At 40.4% G+C, this 21,361-nt stretch overlaps 1 protein-coding gene across 17 annotated transcripts in view; it reads left to right on the forward strand.

Annotated features, from left to right (window-relative positions):
• Kcnma1 (potassium calcium-activated channel subfamily M alpha 1) overlaps positions 1–21,361 on the forward strand; it is a 715,498-nt gene that overhangs the window by 462,550 nt on the left and 231,587 nt on the right. For all 17 annotated transcript variants that reach the window (XM_058577957.1, XM_058577958.1, XM_058577961.1 and 14 more), the window contains exon 6: positions 16,036–16,111. In XM_058577957.1, coding sequence (XP_058433940.1) covers positions 16,036–16,111 — 76 coding nt within the window. The remainder of the gene's footprint in view (positions 1–16,035; positions 16,112–21,361) is intronic.

Below are 21,361 nucleotides of genomic sequence, written 5' to 3' on the forward strand. Positions count from 1 at the left end.
GTAGTTATGAATAAAATTTTAAAGTAAACATTACATTTAAAAATGCAGAAAATTTAAAAATCCGGAGTGCCTTCCTGGGTAATACAACTACTACTGTCATTTTATGTGAATTTTTATTCTTCATATACCTATAGGTTTTTTAGATTCATCATAGAGAACATGCACTTTATCTTTTATTTTATTTTTTGGTGTTTTCAGTTTATTATTTCATAAAGTCTGGTGTGATAGAGAACATGTAACATAAAATGTACGACCGTAACCATTTTGTTTTGTTTTGTTTTGCTGTGCTGGGGGATCAAACCCAGTGCCTCACACATGCTAGTCTAGCACTGAGCACATCCCCAGTCATCTGAACCGCTCTAAAATGAACAGTTCAGTAGTGTTAAGTATATTTTCGTTGTTGTAAAACAGATCTCCAGAATACTTTCATCTTTAAAACCTGAAATTCTATATCTACTAATCAACTTTCCATTCTGCTCTACCCTATCTTCTGGCAAATGCCTTTCTAATTTCTACCTCCTACTGTTTTAACTTATCACAGCATCGTATGCATTTTTCTTGGTACATTTTTGGAACATGTGTAATATCCCATAAAGAAGATGGGCTATACTTAAAAAGACCTATTTTTAGGTATTAAGCTGCTTTCTGTTTTTCTTGTTTAATGAATAATTTTGCAATAAACATCTCTGTTCCTGCAGCATTTTTTCCCCATATTTTGTTACATTTGCTTGGGCTATATTACCAGAAGTGGAATTAGTTTGATTCATAATGCCAAGTTACTTGCTGAAAGGTTTTACCAATTTATAATTCCACCATCAAATTATAGGACTGTTTCATTGCAGAGTCATCTCCCCAAGGCAAAACTCAAATGTATTGCTAGTTATGTGTAATAAATACAATGCTTACTGTATTTTTGTTTAATTTGCATTTTTAATTTTTTCACCTATTAAAAGCACTTGCAAATACATTATTAGCCATAAGCACTACATTGGTGAATGCATCTCTTGAACTTATTCCTTCTAATTGAAATTTTGTGCCCTTTAACCTACACCATACCAACCACTTCCCCACCAGCTGTTCCAGCCCTCAGTACTCAGCATTCTACTCTCTAGTTCTATGAAATTAAGTTTTTTCAGATTCAATACATGAGTGAAACCATGCAATATCTGTCTCTCTATGTCTGGCTTATCTCACTTAATGTCCTCCTACTTTGTCCATGGTATTGCAAATGGCAAAATGTCCTTCACTTTTCTGTCTAAATTGTATTCCATTGTGTACAGAGACTATATTTCCTTTAGCCATTTCATGCATGGATGGACACTTAGGTTGATTCCATGTTGTTTTAGTCATTTTTCTTTTGTTATTGTTGTTGTTGTTCTTGTGACCAAAAATATTGACAAGAACAACACAGAGGAGGAAAATTTATTTTGGCATCATAGTTTCAGAGATCTCCATCCATAGGTGGCTGAATCCTGAACAGAATCCTGAACCTGACTGATTTATTATTTACTGTGTATCCAGTAAATAATAAATCAATCAGGCTGACTCCATAGCTCTGGGCTCAAGGTGAGGCAGAAGGCTTGGCAGAGGAAGGCAGCTCAGGACATACCTCAAACAGGTAGCAGAAAGAGAGCTCCACTGACTAGAGACAAAATAAACCCCAAAGGTACACCTCCAGTGACCTACTTCCTCTAGCCACACCCTGCCTGTCAACAGTTACCATCCAGTTAATCCATGTCAGTGGATTAATCCACTGATTGGGTTGTGACTCTCATAATCCAATCATTTTACCTCTGAATATTCTTACATTGTCTCACACATGAGTTTTGGAGGGATACTTGATACCTAAACCATAACACATACCTTGGCTGTTATGAATAATACTGCAGTAAACACGAGAGTATAGATGTTCTCTTCAACATACAGATTTCAATTCCTTTTAATATACATCCAGTAGTGAGATGCTGGGTCATATGGCACATGTATTTTAAACTTTTGAGGAATTTCCATTTTATTTTGTACAACAACTGTACTAACTTACATTCCCAACAATAATGTGAAAGAGTTTCCTTTCCTTTACCTCCTTCCCATCATTTTATCTCTTGCTTTTTTTTTTTTTTTTTTTGGCAGGGGTGGGTACTGGGGATTGAACTCTGGGGCACTCAACTACTGAGACACATCCCCAGCCCTATTTCGAATTTTTATTTAGAGACACAGTCTTACTGAGTTGTTTAGCACCTTTCTTTTGCTGAGGCTGGCTTTGAACTTGAGTTTCTCCTGCCACAGCCTCCCAAGCTGCTGGGTTATAGGTAAGCACCACCATACCAGGATCTCTTGGCTTTTTGAAAATAGCCATTCTAATGGGTGTAAAATGATAACCTCACTGTGACTTTAGTTTGCATTTTCCCGATGATTAATAGTGTTGAACATTTTTTCATATACCTATTGGCCATTTGTATATCTTACTTTAAGAAATTCTATTCAGGTCCTCTACCTATTTTTTAAAAATGAAGTGACTTGGTTTTTGTGTATTGAGTTGCCTGTGTTCTTTACATATTTTGGATATTGACCCTTTATCAGCTGTATAGCTTTCACATGTTTCCTCACATTCTGTAGGGTGTCAGTTTTACTCTGTTGATTGTTTCCTTGGCTGTGCTGAATGACACTTCTTAGTTTGGTGTAATCCCATTTGTCAATTTTTGCTTTTGTTGCTTGTGCTTCTGGGACCATGTCTACATACAGCAGCTTCTCCCTTATATTTCCTTCTGGTAATTTCAGTTTCAGATCTTATCTTGAAGTCTTGAGTTAACTCGATATTTTTGTATGGTGTGCAGGTATTTTATTTCAATCAAGTGTGATAATTTCTAGTGGTTGTTTACTAATTATATTTTCTATTTCATGGTGTTCCTTTTCATGATTTTGCCTGCTTATCAACTAATGATGCAGTATTTATATAATGCTTTTGATAGTACAAAGAATGTATCCTTATTGTGTCATATCTGATTATTTTCTAGTAGGTATTGTATTTATTATTCTTTTTTAACATACAGAATTTTCATGTTTTTATGATGTCTGAGCTGATATTTCAAAACCTTTACGAATCCTTTCACATGGGTTTAGATAGTCTTTCTCTCTTCAAAGGCTAATAAATATATAACTACAGCTTCTTCAGTCTTTCTGTTATTTATATTTAATTTTTAATTAATCTCAAATTTATTTCAAATGTGGTATGAGGTGATTGTTTAAATTGATTCCCGTTATTAGCCAATTATCCCTTTGTTATTGAATAATACTTACCTCCTCTTTGATTTGTGATATCTTCTTTATTTTAATTTTTTTATATAATAGAGTTCACTCCTCTACTATTTGTTAATTTTGGTTACATTGTGGTTTAGAAAACTTGTTCTATTGCTTTGTGGTAGTACATAAGTCTTAGATGATTTCTGCATTTTGGAATTTGGTGACATTTCTTGGTGGTCCATATTTGTGACTGCGGACTGGTTGTTACTAAAGAATGTGTATTCCTCCATTTCTGAGTAATCTAGTATCTATTTGCCCAGTCATTCCGGTGAAAATACATACAAATAAACCCCAAGTCAAATGTTGCATAAATATCCTGTGTTTGTACTGATTTTTTTTGTTAGTTAATATCATTGTTTCTGAAACGTGAACTTTAGAATTCCCCTCAACTTTTTGCTGTACCATGCATTCTTGTTCAGATTTTGCTTTATTTATGTATTTTTTAACAGCAACTGTCACTTTATTTGATATCATCATTGCTTTGTTTGCTCCTTTTCTGTTAGCTTTGTCAGGTGCATAATTTTTATCCTTCTGTTTCTAACTTTCCTTTGTGTTTTGTTTTCAGTATATCTCTTAGGAAGCAGCATGGTTATTTATTTCTTTATTTTATCCTATCTGGGTCTCTATTTATTTATTTTGTTTAATTTTTTAGTTGTTGATGGACCTTTGTTTTTATTTATTTATATGTGGTGCTGAGAATCAAACCTAGTGTCTCACATATGCCAGGCAAGTGGGATACCACGGAGCCACAACCCCAGCCCATCTCTGTTTCTTAAATGAATGAATTTAACCCATTCAACTTTATTGTAGTTACAAATATATTTGGGCTCTCTTTGTTGTTGCAGTAATATTTTCTAATATGTTTTTTTAAAATTTTTTCCTTTTTTGATGGATTGATTAATTTCCTTTAGTCTTTTACTCCACCATGATGAAATTCCATTGTTTGTTTTTCCCTCTAAGTTTGCAATTTGTACTTACAAACATATTCTTAAGTTTTGGATGCACCTACTTAAAAATACATTTTTTGTGTACTAATATATACATAGTAGCATCCTCTTTGAAGCTGGATAAGAAGGTTAGCACACCTTTCTTTCTTCCATTGCCCTCTCTCTTTCATACTTTCATTCTCCATGCAATTTAGAGATTTAAATTTTAGTTCATTTTTATTACTTTAGAAAATATTCATTCACATAGATGAATCAATTGATTTTATCTTTTCCAGCATTGCTTCTTATATTTCACTTCTTTTAGATTTAGTTTTCTTTTTCTAGCTAGCTAAATATTACTTGGTTCAAAATGTTTTCCTCTGAGAATTATGAAGTTATTTCTCCTTTGTTTCCTCGAATTCAGGACAACTAGGAGATTTGTGATTAGAATTGGATACTCATTGCTTTGAAGGGATTTGTTTCTTCATACTGATGTGATGAAATTTCACCATGATATTCCTGGATTTAGATCTTTTTAAAATTGATCTGGCTAATATGAAACAAAATGAAATTGAATCCCTGTCTCTCACCATGCACAAAAGTTAACTCAAAATGGATTAAGGAGCTAGGAATCAAACCAGAAACTCTGCGTCTAATAGAAGAAAAAGTTGGCTCTAATCTCCACCTCGTGGGGTCCGGCTCCAAATTCCTTAATAGGACACCTGTAGCTCAAGAGTTAAAATCAAGAATCAACAAATGGGACTTACTCTAACTAAAAAGTTTTTTCTCAGCAAGAGAAACAATAAGAGAGGTAAATAGGGAACCTACATGCTGGGAACAAATTTTTACCCCTCACACTTCAGATAGAGCCCTAATCTCCAGAGTATACAAAGAACTCAAAAAATCAAACAACAAGAAAACAAATAACACAATCAACAAATGGGCCAAGGATCTGAACAGACAATTCTCAGAGGAGGATATACAATCAATCAACAAATACATGAAAAAATGCTCACCATCTCTAGCAATCAGAGAAATGCAAATCAAAACCACTCTAAGGTACCATCTCACTCCAGTAAGATTGGCAGCCTTTATGAAGTCAAACAACAAGTGCTGGCGAGGATGTGGGGAAAAGGGTACACTTGTGCATTGCTGGTGGGACTGCAAACTGGTGCGACCAATTTGGAAATCAGTATGGAGATTTCTCGGAAAGCTGGGAATGGAACCACCTTTCGACCCAGCTATTCCCCTTCTCAGACTATTCCCAAAAGACCTAAAAAGAGCATACTACAGGGATACAGTCATCAGTGTTCATAGCAGCATAATTCACAATAGCTAGAGTGTGGAACCAACCTAGATGCCCTTCAATAGATGAGTGGATTAAGAAAATGTGGCATATATACACAATGGAATACTACTCAGCACTAAAAAACAATAAAATCAAGGCATTTGCAGGGAAATGGATGGCATTAGAGCAGATTATGCTAAGTGAAGTCAGCCAATCCCTTAAAAACAAATGCTGAATGTCTTCTTTGATATAAGGGGGGGTGACTCAAAACAGAGCAGGGAGGAAGAGCATGAGAAGAAGATTACCATCAAACAGGGACAAGAGGTGGGAGGGAATGGGAGAGAGAGGGGGAATTGCACGGAAGAGGGAAGGAGACCCGCATTGTTATACAAAAATCCATATAAGAGGATGTGAGGCGAAGGGGAGGAAAAAAAATAATAAGAGAGAGTGAGAGAAATGAGTTATGGTAGATGGGGTAGAGGGAGGGGAGGGGAGGGGAGGGGGGATAGGAAGGGCAGCAGAATACAACAGACACTAGTTTGGCAGTATGTATAAATGTGACTGTATAATCAACATGATCCTGCAATCTGTACACATGGGAATAATAAGAATTCATACCCCATTTGAAACAAATGTATGATATATGATATGTCAAGATCAATGTAATGTTTTGAGCAACCAATAAATTTCTGATGTTTAAAATAAAAAAAGAGAGAGAAAGTTTAGATGTAAAAGGATGTAAGGCATCCATCTATAAATCAGGAAGAGACTCCCCACTAGGAACCAAACCAGCTGGCACCTTGATCTTGGACTTCCAACTTCTAGAAAACTGTGAAAAATAAACTTCTGCTATTTTTTTTAATTGATCTGGCTAGATGCTTAATGGATCTTTCCAATCTGAGGAGCAGGTCTTTATCTTAGTCTAGGGAACCTTATTCTAAATATGGTTTTGAGTGCTTCCTGCTTTCCTTTTCCTTCATTTTCTCTTTCTGGAAACTCGATTGCATGGATTTGAGATTCCACACCTGTCTCCAGTGTCTTTTCAATCCTTTGGATGAGGGGACCTCCACTAGAGGGGTCCAGCCCTCCAGCTTGCTAGGTAGCTCTGTCCATTCTTCTAGTCAGCTGACTTCTTAAAGTTTTGATGTTATAATTTTAATTCACAAGATATTTAGTTGATTGTTGTTGAGGTGACATTTTTCGTGTCTTCTTATGTTTTTCAATTAGAATTTTTCAGAAGCAATTTTTCAGAATTGCTTTGTTAATCCTTAAGTGTAAGTTTGACAGAATATGTGCCTTTCTTCAAAGACACTTGCCTTTTCTCAGCTGTTTGGTGATTCCTGGTCTTACCTTCATCTTTAGATTGGAACATTTCCGTTAGCCTGTGTGTGAACGCTATGTCCATTCTGGCGACAAGTCTGAGGACTGCTGAGGGATGCTGCAGTATTTTTGCAGCTGTGTACTGGTGTGTCTCTTGCAGGACTTACCAGTTCACTCCAGAGGTCTCTCTGTAGCACCACCGTGTTAAGGCCCACAGGGACTACAAGTGCTGGCTGCTCCCTTGGGGCAGCCCACTATCTGCACCGCATTATCGCAGCCTTTATGCCCTGCGTGGGTCACTCCAGTCCCTTCTTGGACTGCTCCTTTTCATGTGATCTCCCCACCCCAATACCCCCATCAGCCTCCCTCTCTATGGAATAATTCTTCCATATTTATAAATCAAAGACATTTCTCATCTTCTGCTATCATTGTGGAGACATTTCTGTTTAGTTGCCTGCCAGAGTTTGCAGGGCATTAGTTCCAGGTCCCCCGGTGCTCAAGTCCCTTATATAAGATGGCATAGCATTTGCATGTAGCCTGTTCACATCCTCCTGTACACTTTAAACTGTCTCTATTACTTATAATGCCTAATACAACGTGTCACTACACGTGATTAATCAGTCAGGGTCACTCCAGGTGAATTGGGCTGGCTCTAAATAATCACACATTCACAGAAAGTACCTTTTCCTTGGGGTTCAGTAATGGCTGCTCTGCCCCAGCTCCCACAAGAGAGGCAAGAGAGTCAGGTAAAAGAGAGAGAGAGAGAGAGAGAGAGAGAGAGAGAGAGAGAGAGAGAGAGAGAGATCCTGAAACCATCTGATTTATTGGGGAAAAGACATTTGAGAAAGTTCAACCCAAATAGGGCAAGGGATTGGGTTTCAAGGGGTTGCTTGGTGATGTCTTTTGGTCAAGACTGACATCTTGGAAAGCCACACCCATCTCAGGTGCCCTGTGAGATCAAAGGCAGAGCGAGTGAAAACGACACATATGTGGCACAGCCCAGTCAGAGCAGCAACATGAATCCAGTCCCCTCATGTGCTCAGATGCTCATAGCTCACATACCAGACCAAGGCTGGCTCCCGACAACAGTGTACATCCTTGTACATTATTTAGGGAATTATGGAAAGAAAAAGTTTGTACCCACTTAATATAAACCCAGTTTTATGTTTTTTTTTTTTTTTTTTTTTTGGTTTGTTTGTTTGTTTTGTTTTTTTCTGGATATTTTCAAACTGAGGTTGGTTGAATCTGAGGATGTGGAACTCCTGGATAATAGAGGGCCGATTGAACATATGTATTTTTTTCCTTGTTATATATTTTATTAACATATGAAGTTAGGGTTCTCAGCACTGCCAAGTTAATTCTCAACAACATATCTGCTTTTCATCCACCTTGATTTTGTCATTTTCTCTTACATATGATATCCTTCTTTTGGGATTTTCCTGCCACCCCTCACTTTAGTATTACCTTAACAAGGTTTAGATACAGGCCATTGCATTTAATCTGTCATGTTTAGCAAGAATGGTCTGGATTATAATTTTAATTCTTTGATGAAGTGCATAACTTGGTATTTTGCTTGGAATTTAGTATCTCTGATCTCGATGATACTAATATATTTTATTTCAGGCTCTAAGATTTGGTTTTGATCGCAGGTTTATGTTTATTTTATAAAATGTTTGGTTGCTTTTCATCTCTTTTTATATTAGGGAAGAGTTCAGAATCTTAATAAAATGTAACTGTTTAAAAAAGTTGAATGAAGCTGGGTCAGTAGTATACATCTATAGTCCCAGCTCCTTGGGAGGCAAAGGCTTGAGAATTGTAGGTTCAAGGCCAGCCTCAGCGATTTAAGTGAGGTCCTGTCTCAAAATAACAAGGGCTGGGGATGTAGCTAGGTGCTACAGTGCCCCTGGTTTCAATCCTGCCCCCCCCCACACACACACAGAGGGGGAATTATCAACCAGGACTTATCAAGTTTTTCTGTGTATTTTTTTAAAATGAGTAATCTCTTGTACTGTTAATTACTTTTCACTAGTATGCGAAAGTGTTCTTCAAAACTAAGTAGACAAATAAAGTGCTAAGTGGGTAAATTACTGGTTTTTAAGTTGCTCAAATGATCACTCAGGTAAAGGGAAATTTGCTTTTCCTGGGGGGAAAAAGCTTGATCCTTTTGGTACTTTATTAACTAAAATAAATAAATGTGTTGGTATGTATTAACAAGTTCAACATTACAAAAAAGGAAAAGATCTATGAAGCCAGTGGTTCCCAAATGTGCCTGCACATCAGAATTAGAACTGTAAAAATTTCTAATGCCCAGGCTGTTCCCTGGACTAATTAAATCCGAGTACATGAGGCTGGGAGGCAGGAATTGGTACTGTTTTAAAATCTCCAACAACTGGTTGAGTTTTGAGCCAAGTTTGGGAATCACTGCCCAGAGACATTGTTTTCTCAAAGTGTGGTCTTCTGATCAGGGACCCAACCCAGAACTTACTGGAAATGAGGGGTGTTAAGGCCCATCTGACACCCACTGAGCCAGAATCTGAATGTGTATGGAGTCCAGAGGAGTCATGGACACAGGAATTAGAATGGCATGCCTCCAAGTCAGGTGTGGCCAGATCCTCCCCAGAGACTGTTTATCTGAATGAAATTTCCCTCTCAAGTCGCCCTATCCATTTGTTTACATATTCTCCACAGCAAATTTACGTGATAGAATCTAAAATATTTACCATTTTCCCATTTACAGAAACAGTTTGCATTGCTTTTCTCTTACATGCCCTCAGAGCTTGAGAACTCCCTCCACCTGGCAGTACCCCAAGCCCATTGAGTCAGAATGGAGGAGAGGGGGGCTGAGACCCAAGTGCCAGCAATTCTTAAGGTTTCCCAGGTTTGTTTGAATGTGCCATTGAGGTGCAGAGTCACTGCCCTGAGAATACAAAGAGAAAATGTAGATGCAGTTAAAAAAAGGCAAACTTGGTATGGCCTTTGTGGATATTAAGGAAGGAAGGAAGAGAGGGTACAGTGATGGAAAGAATGATATAATTAACCTTATAACAAATTTTAGAATCCATAAAGAAAAACAAAATACCTTGAGCAAACTTTTAGACTTATTAAAAAAAAGTTTAAATAAAATTAAAAAAGAATGATAAAATGTGGGAGACAATATGTAATGTATAATATTCACATTTTAAAAGCTCAAATATATTATTAAAAATAAGATGAACATGCAAGTAAACTGGCAAAGGCCACAATAAAATCCTTTTAAAGAAGATAATAAAATGATTCATAATTAGATGAAAAAATTAAATCCATTTGTTAATATAGAAAAGCAAACTAAAACAACAGTGCACTCGTATCAAGGGCCTATTAAATTAGGACCCTTGCTCTCTGTCCATTTATTCCTCTCTCCCTCCATCATGGTACTCACTACAGTGGGGATGTAAGCGAAGGGGCTTTTTTACATACTGATGGGAGTGCGGATTGTTAGGACAGCTTGACAAAATGAATCTCAAGTCTTGAAAATACTCATCCTGCTGGGTGCAGTGATGCAGGCTTGTCATCCCAGTGACTCAGGAGCCTGAGGCAGGAGGATCACAAGTTTGAGGCCAGCCTTAGCAACTTAGCGAGACCCTAAGCAACTTAGCAAGACCCTGTCTCAAAAAAAAAAAAAAAAAAAAAAAAAAAGTGGCTCAGTGGTTAAGTGCCCGTGGTTCAATCATCCCTGGTACCAAAAACAAAACAACCACCTCACCCCACCCCCCAAAATAGTGCTCATGACTCATAATATAACTTGGATCTAGAAGTCCTCCAAACCTCCATGTATTAAGGCCCATTTTTTGTTGCTCCTCAACTTGGTGCTTTAAATGGTGAGGCGCAGTGGAAGAAAGTTGGGTCCCTCTGGGGATGCCCTGAAAGGGCATCCTGTCTCTCTCCTGGTTGACATGAGATTCATAAACTTCCTCTGCTCTGAGCTCTCTGCCGTGATGTATTGTGACACCACAGACCCAAAGTAACAGAGCCAAGAGATTATGGGCTTAAACCTATGAAATTGTGAGCCAAAATAAACCTTCTCCATTATTAAGTTGATTATCTCAGATATTTTGTCACAATGACAGAAAGCCAAATATGTTAACAACTCCCTTGATTCCAGTGTTTGGAACTGCAACAAACTGCCCAAGGTCTGCATAAAGCAGTGGTTACAAGTTTGGGCTTTGCTGACTTCAACACATTTGGGGTAAAACCTGGTTCTGTTGCTTATAAACTGTGAGCTGTACACACTACCTCTATTTATTCTTAGCTGTTTTCTTCTGTTGTAAGGATTAAAAAAGATAAAGTTTTTGTCATATAATAAGTAATTTAAAATAATGAAGATCAACAATAATAATAAATTTAAATCACAGTCAGCATCCTAATTTCACAATAACTTAAAATAGCAAGAGTTCATTATACCAAGTGTGCACATGTGTGTGTGTAGGCTGTATCCTAATGGCTGCTAATTCAGAAACTAGCAAGGAGCAATGGGGGATTTAGAAAAGACAAACACACAAAGAGAGGAAACTGGGGCCAGGTAGGACACTAACCTCTGATGGAGGATCAGTGACCCAGAGCTAGCTCAGCACTTTTATTATATAGGTTTTATCATCTAAAGGTTACTTTGGGGAAATTTTCCACAAAGCAGGCAATCTGAAGGGCACAGGACTAGAAAAACATTAGGGTTATCTTGTTATGCTCAGAATTTTGTACCCAGGAGCTGGTGTCTGAGCTCAAGGTCCAGACTGATATAGCTCTATGCCTTTGCACAGAGCCTTCCCAGTCTGAGCATCACCATAGCAACTGGGCCATCTTGACCTGCATGTTTGCACAGCAAGTTCCCAGTGCTAATGCAACCAACAGAGCCAGGTTTTACCCCAAATGTGTTCCCAGTGCAATCAGAAACCATGGTTCAAGTCACTGTTCTCCGCCTTTGTACATGTGTGTGTGTCTTTCTGAGCTTTCTAGTTTACTTGACTGACTTTTCTATAAAATTGTGTATAATTCTATGGTGTTTCAATTCTGTAGTTTCATATGATGAAATTATAATTTAAGAACCTACAGCGTGCCCAAAAGAGCATCAGAATGCTTTGCCTTCTGGTATATAGATCTTGGGGTAGGTTTTAAAGCCAGTACCTGTCTTGGAATTAGGGTACTATACAGGCTGGGTGGAGAATTCAGATGGGGGCCAGCTCTGCTGAACCTCTGCCTACACTACAGGGAGTACTGTGGCTAGATAACCTTGCAGCATCATCTCAAATTCAGATATAGCAGCAAACCCTTTTCCCCACATCATGGAAGACTTTTGATCCTCAAGGGAGGCAAGTGGCAATGAGCAAGATAGCTCCTTGGAGCAGAGGATGATGCCCATAGGGGGACAGGTGAGCCCTCAGCAGGCCACTATTCAGGAGCCTGGGACAATCAAATCCCCTGAATTGAAGATCCGGGCTGTGCCCCATAATGTCCTGCATGGCTTGTGTGTATGATTTATTAAATGCCGTCCTGGACTTGACATGCTAGAACTTTATTTACCATCATTGTCCTTAGTCACTAGTGTGGTGATCCTGCTATACCTGTGTTCAGGTAATACCAACTTTCTAAACCAATACAGAGCACAGGAAAAGAGAGAAAAGTCTGGTTTTTATTACTGTATCATATAATACTGTGTGTGTATATATATATATATATATATATATATATATATAGAGAGAGAGAGAGAGAGAGAGAGAGAGACTCTTTTGTGGGGGCGGGGGTACCAGGGATTGAACTCAGGGGCATTCAACCACTGAGTCACATTCCAAGTCCTACTTTGTATTTTATTTAGAGACAGGATCTCACTGAGTTGCTTAATGCCTTGCTTTTTGCTGAGGCTGGCTTTGAACTTGAGATTCTCCTGTCTCAACCTCACGAGCCACCAGGATTACAGGAGTGTGCCACCTCACCGGGCCTAACTATTTCTTGATAGTGTAAAAAACATCATAAAACATCTGGGCCCTCTACCTTCTGGGAGGTGAGGATAATTTGTGGCTTTTGGTACATATACATTTTTTTTCTTCACAACTCTGTTATAATTTTATGTTCCCCTAGAAAATCATTCTATTTCAGAGATTTTATGGAATGAACAACAAGAAAAAGTTTTATAAAGTAGAGAAAATGAATAGTTTGTCCCTTAGGAGTTTCCTTCCCCACTGGCCTCTGTGTAACTGGGAGTTGCTGTCTGGACATCTCTGGGCCTCTCTGGGTGCAGCAGGCCACTGGTTAAAGCTCCCCGCTGGTGAGGTCAGCCCTGGCCTCTTGAGGGGTTGAAACCCTGTGGAGTTTATGGCTTTCCCCTTGAGCAAGCAGCTTGTGGTCTCAGAATTCTGAATGCAGATTATGTCCCCTTTACTCTCTGCCACATCATTCCTTCTCAAAACTCTGATTCATTCATGGAGTGCACAAGTATTTACAGAGCAACTAACTGAAGCCAGACACTATTTCAGGTGTCCTGGAAATATAACCATGAGTTAAATAGACATTAGTCCCTCCCTGAGGAAAGCTGATGTGTAGATGAGATGGCAAGTAAATTAGATGTTAGTGCATCATGCAGGGGAGAAAAAGGAAAAGCAGGCAAAAAGAGTAGTTTCAGGGATGATGTGAGAGGACATGTAGTCTTAGGTATGGTGGGCAGGAAGGTCCAACTGAACAGAGGTGACATAAGTAAAAACCTGGAGGAGGTGAGGAGTGTACCATGTGGAGTTCTAGAGAAGAGTGTTCCAGGCAGGGAGGACAGAATGTGCAAAGGCCCTAGGGCAGGAATATGCCTGGATACAGGGCTCAGTGAGGACAGCCAGACCAGGAGAAAAATGGTAGTAGTCCTGGTAGGAAACCATCAGATCCAAAAGGAGATGGTGTGTTTAGTAGGGGAGGGTTGTGGTGTCACTTTTGGTCTTTGAAGTCCTTTGCCTTTTGTCCTGTATGAATGGGAGCATTGGAGAATTCTGAACTAAAACCTCCAAGGGGCCATTAGGAAGAAGCTGCTGTATACTATTGCCTGAGGATGCAAACCACAGACCAAGATCTGAGGCTAAAACGTCAACTGATGGTTTTTGCCCATGTAGGACCTTTCGTCATTTGCATTAATTAAATCAAACACCATGAAAATGATCTGTACAAGGCAGTCAAAGCCCACCACTGTTCAGTTCCCAAGACTCTTCCTCCTATACCATCCTGGGTCCCCTTTGCAGGGAGACGTTCCCCTCTGGTCTCTGTGCTGGACAAGCTGTTGTCCTGAGGACCAGTCTGTTTCCTGTTTACACAGACACTACCAGGCTGATGCCTGCTCCCTGCTTGCTTCTGTTAAGGTGCTCAGAGCTGGATCATTGGGTTCCCTCTCCAAGGTTATGGATCTGGACCTGTGGCCACTGCGTTCACAGCATTTCTAGCCTCATTTTCATAAGCCTGAGTTAAAGAAAAGCTTATATCATATAACACTTTTGTAAGTCAGTAGAATATGTCAAACAAGCAAATAGTATAGGAAATAAATACCATCACTTTAAAAAAAAAATTTAGGTGCTTTTTTCCCCCACATTTTTTTTTTTTTTTTTTTTTGGCAGGTACTAGGGATTGAACTCAGGGGCACTTGGCCACTTAGCCACATCTCCAGCCCTGTTTTGTATTTTATTTAGACACAGGGTCTCACTGAGTTGCTTAGTGCCTTACTGTTGTTGAGGTTGGCTTTGAACTCATGATCCTCCTGTCTCAGCCTCCAGAGCCACTGGGATTAAAGGCATGCACTTTTGCATCTTCTCCCTTTTTAAACCTCCATGGGTTTGATCCTCCCCACCCCACCCTGCAACATCTGCTATGTGCTTGAAATTAATTTTTTCTCATTACCAGAACTTCCACTCTGGGCCAGTTAGCCACTCCTTTTTTTAAGCAGGAGGTAACCAGGATCTCTGGAGACCCCACAGCTTTCTCCCACCAAGAGCATTGGACTCCCCTTTACTGTCTGCAGAGGGACTAGAATAGTCTTCCCCCAACCCCAGGTTGCAGCTGTCTGCCAATTCAGTCCAGTTCCACTTGGCACCACTTTGGCAATGGGGGGACCCTGTATAAAATGCTTTCAAAAATATGCAAAAGGAAATTCCCTTGGAACTCGGTGTGATATTTAGTGTGTCATAAACCTGTGAAAGTTGGACTTTTGTGAATAATTTTTTTTTGTATGGGGGATGTCAAGGCATCAAACCCCATGACTAACTTAGGATGTTTTTGACTCATGAATTTGACTTCAATAGAAATAGTTTACTTTTTAGTATTAAAATGCAATGATACTTTAAAAAAATTCCTTGATTCTATTTTCCTTCTCTGCCTTTCTTTTGCTGCCTAGAAACTTGAACTCTTCCATTCAAGAGAGAGGGTGAATTTAGAAAGAACAGACATTCATCCTGATGTTAGTGAAAATGGAATTATTTAATTTTTTTATCCCACAGTTGTAGGATATGATATCTTAATGATTTTTTTTTCTTTTTGATTGGGAGAAAAGTATAACAGAAAGAAAACAGAAAGCACTGTGGACTATATTTTGGGAGGGACTGAAAATAAAGAAATTCTAATACCTCTGGAGGCTGAGGCAGGAGGATTAGGAATTCAAAGCCAGCCTCAGCAATTTAGTGAGGCCCTAAGCAACTTAGTGAAACCCTGTGTTTAAATAAAACATAAAAAATGACTGGGGATGTTGCTCAGTGGTTAAGCACGCCTGGTTTCAATCCCTGGTACAAAAAAAAAAAAAAAGAAATCCATCAAAAACATAAGGTTATCCGATTTATTCTTAATCTGCTTTTAGCACAAGAATGACTGTGAATGATCTCAATTCCCAGTATTTTTCCAAGACAAACTCCTGACAGACCAGCAGGGAACTTAGAAGCAGTGCTTTAAATTTGAGCTTGTCAAGGAGAAGGGAGCCCCCTCAACCCTGGGGCCTTACCTTTACATGGTTCAAAACAGGTCACCTTTAAAGCAAAGTCAGTTTACCAAACGGGATTAAAGCAGCCAGACATCAGAATGAAGCACCAAGGTACTGCCTTCTTTTTCTTCTGCAAGGACTTCATGTCCCTTCAGTTCTGGACAGCTCAACTCCAACAGCAGACTGTGGATGTAAAATCCATGCTTTAAAAATAATGCCCCTCTCTTTCTTTCCAGGTTTGAGATTTTTAAGAGCTCTCAGACTGATACAGTTTTCAGAAATTCTGCAGTTTCTGAATATCCTTAAAACAAGGTAAGATGTTTTTTACTTGCATTTTTACCCCATTCCAGCCCCCTGTGCCAACTGGTAGATATCAGCTGTGTTTGTTTCCACCACAGTAAAGAGTTATGTTACTCATAGGAAGAGTGACCTGATGCAGAGATGGAGAGAAGCCCTCCAGTAGGGCTTGGGTTGCCCTCTTCTGCAGGGCCAGAGAACTGTATGGTAAAAAGAGAGACCACAGTTGTGAATTTGGGGAAGCAGGGATAGTTCAGGGGGACATGACTGACATTGGGGTGCCAAGTGGAGTTGCTCAGAGGTGAGCTGTGGCATCATGGAGAGAGGTACGCAGCAGATGAGGGATGGATTTGCTCATTGCTTGGGTTGTCCTTGCTGCCAGGTCCTAAATCGCCCCTTTATTACACCACTAAACAAGAAATTGAACTTGGCCGTAAAGGCAAGAGAAGCAATGCTCTTTGAGAGGCAATCACCAACCTCATACAACAAACAGAAAATCATTTGATTTCTAAGTACATTTAAGATGTTCACTTTATATCTATAGAGCCCTGGGGGCTTGCTCTGAGAATTGCCTTTTGGGGAAACCCTAAAAACCGGCAGCCCAATGCATCATGACTACTGCTTCTGCTGACTTTGTTATGATCTGGAAAGCACAAGTGGACCAGGAGCAGGAACCCCCCGGGATCCCTTGCCTGATGACCTGCGGGCCCACAGAGCTGGCCTAGGCCCATGGCTGTGTTGATGAATAAACTAATAAAAGCAGTGAGACGCACTCTAATGGAGAATAAGTGCAGCTCATCAATTTCTCTTCTAGGAAATTACACTCTGAGACGCTCCCTTCTAATGTGCCCTTTCTCTTTGGTTGGCCTTATTGTGTTTGATACATGATTGGAAACAGGACGCCTCTGCATTGAGTGATTTATAATGAACACCCCCTGCCTTCCTGGGGGCTGGCTTTGGCTTCGTTTCCTCAGGTGGGGAGGCTGGGACACAGCATCCTGAATCTGACAAGTCAACGATTTCAGCTGACTGATGACTTTCTTCTTTGGGTGTTGGGGGTTTTTGTTTGTTTATTGTGTTTAAGTTCAAAACAAAAACTATCCATCTGTGTGACTGTGTGTAAAGTTCACTTTCTATTAGCCAAGTCAAGAAGGAAAAAGAGTATCAAATGCCCTTGAGGTCTTTGAAAGTGCACCTCATTCCCCTTTACACTTCATTATCCTGAGGTAAGAATCTGTTGGGTCTCTATTAGTGGGTAATATTATTCAGAAATAGTGAATATTGTTATCCTTTTTATTTTCCTCTGAGCAACAATGGCCTCGATTTCTATCTTTTTATGGCTTTTCTATGCAATAGACTCACAGTGCTCTTCAAATCTAAATGACCAACACAGTTAGCAGCATTGGTATGACTAACATTTCCACCAGTCTGTAGTTTTAAAGGTAGAATCATCAGTGAGTATCCAGTATCAAGCACAGGGAGTCCTGTTCTTAGAGCCATTTTCTTTCTCTCTCTCTCTCTCTCTCTCTCTGTCTCTCTCTCTCTTTCTTTTTCTAGTAGAGATGAAGTTATCCTTTTTTAGTAGGAATGAAGTTATATGGAATCATTCATTCTCTAGCATAGGGTCTCTTCTTCTTTCACATTTACCTGATAAATAAGGGGGATTTTTAAAAAAATTATCCGACACCAGTATTTTAAGAAGGTTCCAGAACTCTGAGGAACAACATGGAGAGAACTGTGTTCTCACACTTCTCACATACTCTGTGCATCCTTTTTGGATTGTGGGGAATGACGGACCCTCTGAATATCTTTTTCTGATTCTTAGCTAGGACATTTATTACTTTCCATTCTTTGGCAAAGACTCCTTTCCTTGGAGGCAGGAAGAGCTCTGTAGCCCTGGACAACAGTCCACGTGGTAACTGTATAGCAGGGAACACTTTATTTTCTCAATGCAGAAGGGACACATTGGGAGCAGCCAGCTAGGGGAAGGGTTGTACTGTATGCTGGGAGAGAGTGGCAGGCAGGTTGGGCATCTGCCATCCTGGCTCCCAGACAGCATTTCCCCAGCACCCCACATCCCCCTGAAGCAATATCTCCTATTGTTAGAAGGTGCTTTTCATCACAACCACACAATTTAGATGTTCTGTGTTCCCATTGTTGATAATCACATCTGGGAGGCTGAGAGGATCCAGCAGGCCGGGAGTGAGCTTCCTTGTGTGTCAACAGCAAGGTGAGGGGTAGGATCAAGTCCCACTGGCAGCCGACTCACTGAGGGAGGGAGCCCAGAGCCAGCCTGCCTGGTGGAGTTGCTGGAAGGTGCCCGGGGAGGAATAGAGCCAGGCTTGGCATGAGGCGGGGGGTGGAGGGGGCAAGGAGAAGAAGGGGGGTGTCTAGGGTAAACCTGGGAGAAAACCAGGTGTCTGTCATTCCAGTGGGACTGGGATTGAGTAGAGGGTGGGGTGACTTCCCATGGGGAAGCTGTGCAGAGCACACAGGTGAACTGCATGGCACGAGTGGACCTTGGGGCAGTTTTGTGCTCCTGAACACTGGGTTCTGGGGTGGATAAAGGAGGATGAGTTTGGCTGGCCAAGGCTGATCACCAGGCACAGATGAAAACTCCACCAACTTGTGAGAACTCCAGAAGTTTCAGGAGAGCCCTCAGCCCAAGCTCTCCAGCTGTTCCCCTACCTTCCTTCTGTGCACCCTGAGCCCAGATCCCAGAGCTCTGGCTGCAGAGAAGGAGAAACCCTGGCTTTTGGAGGGCTTAGGCCTGTGAGAGATTCTCCTCTCTCTTTGTTCTCAAGGACTGCTTTCACAGTGACCTTGCAGGAGACGGGGTGGAGCCACAGAATGGACTTTAGGGAGATTGTGTCGGCTTTCTCTGGCTGCGAATCCCTGCCAATCTTGCTATTAGACGAGGATGAAGACTCTGGAAATGTGATTTGAAATAATGATCTGAAACTACTGTTTCATTTTCTGTTCTTGAGCTGCCTCATTCAGCTAAAAGCTGGAAGAAACAGGGCAAAGAAGTATATGGGGGAGAGGGGAGTGATAAAGAATTAAAGGGACAGCAGAGAGGCAATGGGAGTAAACAAGTTGACAGAGGCAAGTCCTGTATGTGTGACCAGCATCGGGGCAGTTCTTCAAACTGCAAGGCAATGAAAATAGTCCATATCCTGAAAAATGGCCTGTTCAAGGCAGACTGGGAGATTCTGTCATTGTCTTAACCTTTGGAAGGTCCTTAGCCACCCTGCACTGATAAGCCGGCTTACAGGTGCTGGGCCACTTATTCTACAGTCAGAGCAAAGGAAACAGCTCTGCCTCAGGGCCAGAGGTCCGCGCCACACTGAATGTGGAAGATAGCGATGATTGGAATGTGCATCACCTAAAGATCTTTTTTTTTTCTTTTTCAAAATGAAAATTGCCTTATTGTATCCTCATTGGCTAAAGTAAAGCTGTCCCTACAGCAGGCCACATTGAGGTAACCATTATTCTCTACCTTGTTACTTTTATTTCCCATATACACATATCATCATGTACCTAACCAATACATTTTGAAAGGGAATTTTGGAAATTAAAACTTTACTACACGTAGTATGACCTGAGAAATGGCCCCAGGCAAAGTTTACTAAAAATATTGGACATAGAGACTGGAAGGAGTGAAATAGAGGCCAAATTTTGGATTCATGGATTGTACTGAGAGCAGGATAGACTGTTAAAGGATTTTAATCAGGAGAGGAAATGTAGTCAGACTTACCTTCTAAAAAGACCCACTATTTCACAAGTTGTTGAGAGAGTAGCTTTGAAGTGTCTAAGACCTTGTAGACTATGAGACGAGACAGGGACAGTAGTCCAGGAAATAGGTACCAGGGCATGGCCTTAGATGGTAAGAGGGGACCTAGAGATGACAGAGAGGTAGAACTGATAGGATTTGATTTCACTTCGCTCCATGTCTTATAGCTCAAATCCTTCATCTCTGTGTGGCCCAGTCCAGTTGACTTTTCACAGTTGGGATATTTTACATTTATCCAGCAAAGATAATAGTCAAACAAAATAAAGCTACTGGCACCTGGCTGTACCCTCAACCAGAAAAAAATGGAGAAATTGGGCAACAAGCACAAATTTGTGCTTCCTTGCGAAAGCTGGATGATCTTTTCAGTGTCAACCCTGGCATGGCTTATTAAGTTCATGGAGGGAAATGATGGCCCTGGGCATCCCTGGGTTTACATCTACAGTATCAAGAGTCAGGCTTTCTCTCCCTGCATCCCCAGAATCTTGGAAAAGATCTCTGAGGTACCAGATTCCTGGGCCTGCCTGATGATGATTTTCTGTGTCTGTTAATGTGAATTAATCTGATGGCCAGTGAAAGTTCATGGGATGCAGACTTAGAAATCATAATGGAAGGACAAGAATGATTTTCTTTTGATCGGTCAGATTTTCATGATAGGATCACAGTCTCTCCTTCCTTCAAGGCATAGGAAAGAGACTGGAATCTGAAGTGTTCTATGCATTCCAACCATTGGTCACTTCATGTTTATCCAGACCCTTGGGCTTGGCCATAAGGTTATGATGCCACTCCTTCTGCCACCGGAGCATGCAATTCTTCTCCTGGAAACCCCTTCCTCCTTCTGAGGAGACATACTCAAGCTGTCCAGGGACCCATCTCAGAGAATGGAGAAGGTCCACTCAGGCTTAATCTTGCATCTTTTGCACACAGCTTTTAGAAGATTGCTTGGTTGTAGAATTTAATTTGGAAAGTAAATTCCAGATACTGGGGATCTGTGATGATGCTGATGTCATAAAAGTAATCAGATTTCAGTGCCGAACATGAACTCTTTCAGCAGCTCTGATTAAATGTTCTACACACAGCAAGAACTTCCTTAAGTACCATTAATATCACTGTGACAATCATTTAGAGATTAATAATCACCATATTTAGGTCATTTTTCCAAAGCACTGAGAGACTCAGAGATGGCAATAGAGATAATATTTTGAAAGGACAGTGCATGGTCGTTGAGCACACACTGTTTGCTTGGATGCTGAGGATTTGGGAGGGTGTAAGTGACCCAACTTGGTGTTTTAACTATCCCCAGAGAAGACAGAAGTGCAGACCTCCCTAGGACCTCTGGCTACTGGTTCTTCATCTGTTTCTTACTCTCTAATGTTTGGGCACACCTTAGAAGGCTTACGGGTTAGGGGCAGGGGAATGTTCTGCTCTGCTTTGGCTGAGCATGGAGAAACTAGTTGAGAACACCAGTGTGGTAT

The sequence above is a fragment of the Marmota monax genome, unplaced genomic scaffold, assembly GCF_021218885.2.
Source record: "Marmota monax isolate L192 unplaced genomic scaffold, Marmota_monax_Labrador192_F-V1.1 WCK01_AAM20220418_F8-fsc00019, whole genome shotgun sequence".
Classification (NCBI taxonomy): domain Eukaryota; kingdom Metazoa; phylum Chordata; class Mammalia; order Rodentia; family Sciuridae; genus Marmota; species Marmota monax.